We start from the raw sequence: 6,586 nt of genomic DNA, 5'->3' as shown, positions 1-6,586 counted from the left end.
GGTAACCCTATTTAGCTGAGTGTTTGGCTGGGCGGTTCCCTGTTCACAAATAGACATAGGTTAATCCCCCCCATTGCTTGTCAATCTCTAACTGTACCTCTCTTAGATTGTACATTTTTGGGGTCAGGTATTACAATTTCCCTAATTTGTAGGTGTTGTGCAATATATATTCTTCATATCGTAATGTGTATTCTCTAAAGTGGTGCGTACACGTTTTTTGCTAAATACAGTAAGGCCCCACTTTTCGGCGGCCCGCTTTACGGCGTTCTGCTCATACAGCGGTACCGGGAAGGGGGCCGCCATGTCTGCACATGCGCAGAATAGGGGCTGCCTAGGTCATGCATGCGTAGAACGGGGGGGTGCAGAGGTCGCGCATGCGCAGAACGGTGGTCGCGCTTGCATACAACGGAGGTTGCGCATGCACAGAAAAGGGAAAATTGCCGGTCTGCGCATGCGCAGATGCCGAAAATCACCGGTTCCGCTTTCCGGCGATTTTCGCATTGCGGCAGGACCATAGAACAGAATGCGTCGCATTACTGGGGCCCACCTGTACACTTATTCATACAAGCCTTGTACATGCACTTACCATACACCACACCTCCTACTGTCTTTGTATGTTCTCCCTACATACTACATGAATTGTAAGCTCTTGGGGCAACAGCTCCTTTTTATGTTTATTTTTACATTGGAGGAGCTTATTTGTATTAGTCCCATATGACCTTGTGACGTGTATTACTGCTGTGACGTGTATTACTGCTGTGACGTGCTGCGCACACATACAGAGATAGCTGAATACCTGCCATGCACAAGCTCAGTGACATGCTTAGAAATAAGGATTACATATGAAGCTCACGGAGCTGGATGAATCCATGTTGCTGGATACTGAGCAGGTCTGGGTACAGATACACTATGACGTCACGTTACCAGCTTCCACACACCCTTATGACTCAGCCGTCTCCTGGTGACGTCACAGCAACCCGGCGGCTCTGCGTTCCAAACTTTACTATGCACCAATCAGAGCAGAGCAGGGGTGGGCTCTCGCGTGCCAGGTAGCCAATCACAGTTATCGAGTAAGAACATGCCTGGGCATGCGGAAGAGAAGCCGGGTGAGTAACACGTGGAGAGAGCGGCATGCCGGGCACCGGCTGCCCACGCCGGGGAGCACAGACTCCGGCTGCCCACACCGGGGAGCACGGACACGGGGGAGAGAGAGCGGACAGCGCGGACACCGGGTGAGAGGAATGTAGGAGTAGTATTTACATTGATTTAAAGGATACTTTATTGTATCGCTGACAATTTGTCCTCTCAGCCTGTGCCCCCCTCTCAGCCTGTGCCCCCCCTCTCAGCCTGTGCCCCCCTCTCAGCCTGTGCCCCCCCTCTCAGCCTGTGCCCCCCTCTCAGCCTGTGCCCCCCTCTCAGTCTGTGCCCCATCCCTCTCAGCCTGTGCCCCATCCCTCTCAGCCTGTGCCCCATCCCTCTCAGCCTGTGCCCCATCCCTCTCAGCCTGTGCCCCATCCCTCTCAGCCTGTGCCCCATCCCTCTCAGCCTGTGCCCCATCCCTCTCAGCCTGTGCCCCATCCCTCTCAGCCTGTGCCCCCCCTCTCAGCCTGTGCCCCCCCTCTCAGCCTGTGCCCCATCCCTCTCAGCCTGTGCCCCTCCCAGCCTGTGCCCCCCCTCTCAGCCTGTGCCCCCCTCCCCTCTCAGCCTGTGCCCCCCTCCCCTCTCAGCCTGTGCCCCATCCCTCTCAGCCTGTGCCCCTCCCCTCTCAGCCTGTGCCCCTCCCCTCTCAGCCTGTGTCCCCCCCTCTCAGCCTGTGCCCCCCTCCCCCTCTCAGCCTGTGCCCCCCTCCCCTCTCAGCCTGTGCATCTCAGCCTGTGCCCCCCCCCCCCTCTCAGCCTGTGCCCCCCTCGGGCCATAGTTTTCCTTCCCCCTTGGCCCATAGTTCCCCCCCATGGCCCATAGTTTAGCCCCCCCTTCCCCCCCTTGCCCCTCGGCCCATAATCCCCCCCCCCTGTACTGTAGCACACATTTTCACATTTCTTTTCATAGCCAAAAAAGAGTTGAGCCCCAAAGGGATATATACCCTTCTTTATTTAAGGTACGGGGTTAAGATAGCTGTTGGATTCACAACCCCTGTTGACGGAGGAAGCTGTATTCAGAGTATTATTGGTTCCTCTGCATCAGAAAGGGTTAATATGTTTGAGGCACTGAATAACCTATTTGTGTCCTCTTAGGCTTCCGGAGGGGCAGATGCTTTTAAAACGTGTGAGCTCCTGGGAGATGGGAGACCCCACCTCTAGTAGCTTGTTCCATGGGTTTAGTGGATCCAGTCAATATCTGAACTACTCGCATGCTGAAATCTCCATGGATCGCCAGAATATCGTACGTGGCCAGAATCGCAGGAGGAGTCGGAAACACCAGCGCTTCCAGGCACGCAAGGCCTTCTTGCAACAACGGGGGCTACTGAAAAGTAAGAAAGAAGAAAGCCAACAGGTACTGAAAGACAAAGACGCATGGCCACACGCTAATGGAACCAACCAAATCGGCTGTCTGAAGAGGTGTGAACCAATTGCTGACAACCATGTGGACAGCAACTCTTCGAAGCTTGATGAGATCAAGACTTTACTGGGGACTCTGCCAGTCATATCTGCCTGTTCCCCTGATAACCAATGGCATTTACTATCCCATGACTACGGCAGTGGGCTGTCGATGCCGGGCAGTTCTGCCTCCAGCCGACCTCCCTCGCCAGTGGCGTGGCTAAAACCGGGGAATTGTGTTGCCATTGACTGTGAGATGGTTGGCACTGGTCCTGGTGGGAGGATCAGTGAGCTGGCACGGTGCAGTGTGGTAAACTACAGAGGGGATGTTGTGTATGACAAGTTTATCAAGCCAGAGTTGCCCATTGCAGACTACAGAACCCAATGGAGTGGCATTACCAAGAAGCACATGAACAATGCCATCTCCTTTAAGGCTGCTCAGAAAGAGGTAAACTCCACTGCAGAGCAACAGATTCCATTGAACTGGATGTTATTAACTCAGTTCATCATAGACTGCTTGATGATAAGACAGTGTGTCAGCTTCAGGTGATGTGGGAGCTATGTTGGCTTTTGAAGCTACTAGGTGGTTGCACCACGCCTTAGGGGCTTATTCTATATCTGCCGGGGCCCTGGTCAGGTATTTTCAGCCGCTATTCCCTATTGAAGTCCATGTGGAATTTTTGCTGAAAACAACCTGATTTTTAGCGGATATAGAATTGGCCCCTTTAGAATCTAAAGGTGTTTAAAATGACTCTGCAGGTGATGTCTGCAACAGTTTAAACATGCTGCTCTTGCCAAATTCATGTTATGTGACCATCTTTTTTTTGCGTTGAGCCATATTTATTACAGGCAGTCCTCGGTTATCCAACGGAATCCGTTCTGGAAGTAGTGTTGGATAGTGAAACGTTGGCTAACGCATTCAGGCGTCGGATAACGCATTCCGGAGTGGGAAAACGTCCCATAGGGTTGCATTGTAAAGCGTTGGATATGCCATTCGTTGTAAAGTGAAACGTTGGATAACGAGGACTAACTGTACTTGCTATCAATGTGCAGATGCAACGTCCATAAAACTTTGTATGAGCAACGAAACCCTAAGATAATCCTTCCCCTGGCCCTGCCATGTAACACCATATAATTCTGCAACTGGAACATCCAACCCTTGTTATTCAAAGTAGTTGTGATGAAGTAACAGCATTGCTTTTATACTGCAGTATATTTGCTGCCCGTGCATTAAATACTGTATGAAATACTACTAGAAATCTTTGACTTGCAACCCAACAGATTGAAATGAGGGGGGACGTGCAAATGCAATTAGCTGATGTGATGATGGTTGAAGTATACTTTATTTATGTTCCATTAAATTGTGGTTGTATTAAGTGCTTCATAGTTACCCCCGTGATGTGTCTCTAATCTATTCCACTTAGAGAGCAGCGTTTCATCTCCTTCCCACGCCTCTAATAACCTTAAATAGGTGCAAGGGAAGGGGGAAGTCGCTGATCACACAGTATCGGGTGTATTTTGTGCTAATGTGTAATTTTGCATTTACAGATTGTGAACATACTGAAGGATAAGAGAGTGCTTGGACATGCGCTGCACAACGATTTTAAAGCTCTTAAGTATTTCCATCCCAGCGGTCAGACGAGGGACACCAGTAAAATATATTTGCTGAACCAAAAAGCAGGACTTCCAGTGAAACCAAGTGCCTCCTTAAAAACCCTTGCATGGCATCTGCTTCACAAAAAGATACAGGTAACTGCTGGCTGTACCGGCTAACGCCCGGAGTATACAATAGGCAGTGTAACCGTATGGTGGGTGAATAGGCCATATTCGGAGCTGCACCACAGGGTGTTGTCCACCCGGTGTTTAAAAACAAAGGGACCAGCTTCCATGATGAGAAGTCATTGACATGATCTTTTGCTGTATCGCATACTGTATGAAAGCTTTTACCTGTCGGACTGTAGTATGCTGTGTTGTACAGTAGTACTAAGGGAAACCGTGGTCCGTAGAGCTTACAATCGGATGTGTTCTGAAAGCAAACAGAAAATAGAACTATTTGTACATGGATGCCGGTGCCGTCTCAGATTTAGCAGATAGTCATGGGGTGCTGTGTATAATCGGTAGTAATAGCGTGCTGTGAAGGGCTCATTCAGGCGTAAAAGTACAATGTCTTGTCCCTTCTTTGGTTGATCCAGGTTGGCAGAAAGGGCCACTCCTCAGTAGAAGATGCCCAGACCTCCATGGAGCTGTACAAACTGGTGGAGGACCAGTGCGAGCAGGACCTCATGAGAAGTTCTGAGGTCAGTCCCTCCAGCAGCCCAGAAGTGCTCAGTGTCTCAGATAATGACCGCTACATGGAGGATCAGTACTGGCTGCCATATTTGAATGAAGACTGCAAATAAAGCAGTAACGTGCATTGGAGCAATACGATGCATTATGACAAATGTGCAATAAACAGATAATTTATTAGCATAGGGTGTGGTTATTACGGCTGTGTGTTTCTGCATCCTATACATGACACTTCATACAATCTACTGCAATGATGTTGGCATAGTCCAGGGGTGGGTTTTGTTTTCCTTCCCCCATGCTACCTATTTGGGTGGGCGATACCCTGGTCCTCACATAGTGTTTTTTTAACACAAGCTGCACTCTTGTTGAAATTGTTAAAAGCCCTTCGTGAGGTTTGAAAGCTGCTATGATCTTTGCCTCTGATATTCTCCTGCCCTTGCTGTGATTGAAGACACAGTACCCTAAATATATATTTATTATAATCTCAGAAATTGGCACATTACCGTAATCACACAGCATGGACATGTAACACTTCCAATTAAAAGCTTTTTAGATGTGTGAATCAAAATCAACTGCAGGTATTTTAATTCTAAACAGCCCAGCCCAGCGCCATTGATATAACATGTTTTGCACAGGTATTTTAATTCTGCTGAGGACAATTAATCCATGTGACAGGTGTCCCCGTGAGATTGTTTGTTTGACATTTTGCATTATACTGTAGTTGTATAAAGATAAAAAAGGTGACTTACATTGATATTTAAATCTGTACACTGAACTTTATATATTAAATGATGGCCTTTATAAAATAAAAATGTATATCGCCCCAACAAGAGGGTGTCGCTGGAGGTGAAGCGCCGTTATTTCAGCTCCTGGGACCCCTGCTAGAGGGAGGCGTCAACAGTCCTGTTTTAATGGTCCCCCGGTACGTGGACCAATAGGAAACCTCGAGGGATGATGTCACTGAAGTATATTAACCCTTTGCTGTGGTGGAACCTCCCAGCCATTACTTTGCAATGCTGTGTGTGTGGACAGCAGAGGTTAATAGTGTGGGGATTTTATTTCTGTGGGTGAAGCATTATTATATGTCTTATCCTAATGATGAAACCACGGACACGTGGTTTGTATGAATAAAGTGGGTTCTGTATGTTGGTGGAACCAACCATTTCTCCCTTAGCGAGGAGACTATTAACACTTAATTCCGGGGGGACCTGTAAGGACCTGGAACATGTTTCTCGGCAATGTCTTACTGCCTTTTCCAACAATTACGGTGTTACTGTTCTCATAACGTCTTTTTTCTTTTTACCACAATTGTCTTTTTTAGTAAAGCAATTACCATACATGATAATAAATAATTGCAATTCTAATGGTGTCTGTGTATCCTTGTTTCCTTAACAAATAATACGCCCGTGCACAACAAGAAAAATAAAACCAAGAAAGGTAGATTGTGTGACATTTACTTAGACAAATAACATATCTTTATTTTTCCATTGTTTTTATTCTGCATGAAGTAACGCTCTGGTACAGCTGTCAGAATTAACTTAAATCCTTGTGTCGTGATTGTGTATGTAGGAGAGACAGGTTTATTGCGTTTGAATTTAAGAGAAAGACATGTGCCCGAGTATATGTAGGACTGAGCATATAAAGACTTATGCAGAGTGCTGGAGAAGGAGGGTGGGTGGTGCATTCTGCGCTGTGCTGGAGAAGGAGGGTGGGTGGTGCATTCTGCGCTGTGCTGGAGGAGGAGGGGTGGGTGGTGCATTCTG

The 6,586-nt window shown here is 47.9% G+C and overlaps 1 protein-coding gene across 2 annotated transcripts; it reads left to right on the top strand.

Moving 5' to 3' along the window:
- Positions 1-1,064: 1,064 nt before the first annotated feature.
- Positions 1,065-6,158, top strand: AEN (apoptosis enhancing nuclease). 2 transcript variants are annotated; one of them, XM_075575189.1, is made up of 4 exons: positions 1,065-1,243; positions 2,235-2,985; positions 4,086-4,286; positions 4,730-6,158. In XM_075575189.1, exons 1-4 carry the CDS (start codon positions 1,089-1,091, stop codon positions 4,934-4,936), a joined length of 1,314 nt encoding a protein of 437 aa, XP_075431304.1. In that variant the 5' UTR covers positions 1,065-1,088; the 3' UTR covers positions 4,937-6,158. The 2 variants fall into 2 exon arrangements, with proteins under 2 accessions (XP_075431304.1, XP_075431305.1); XM_075575190.1 differs by having other exon boundaries at positions 1,075-1,232.
- Positions 6,159-6,586: the final 428 nt, after the last annotated feature.

This window comes from Ascaphus truei, chromosome 18 (assembly GCF_040206685.1).
Source record: "Ascaphus truei isolate aAscTru1 chromosome 18, aAscTru1.hap1, whole genome shotgun sequence".
NCBI lineage: Eukaryota > Metazoa > Chordata > Amphibia > Anura > Ascaphidae > Ascaphus > Ascaphus truei.
Note: the sequence above shows the minus strand (reverse complement) of the source record. Positions and strands in the feature narration are given on the sequence as shown.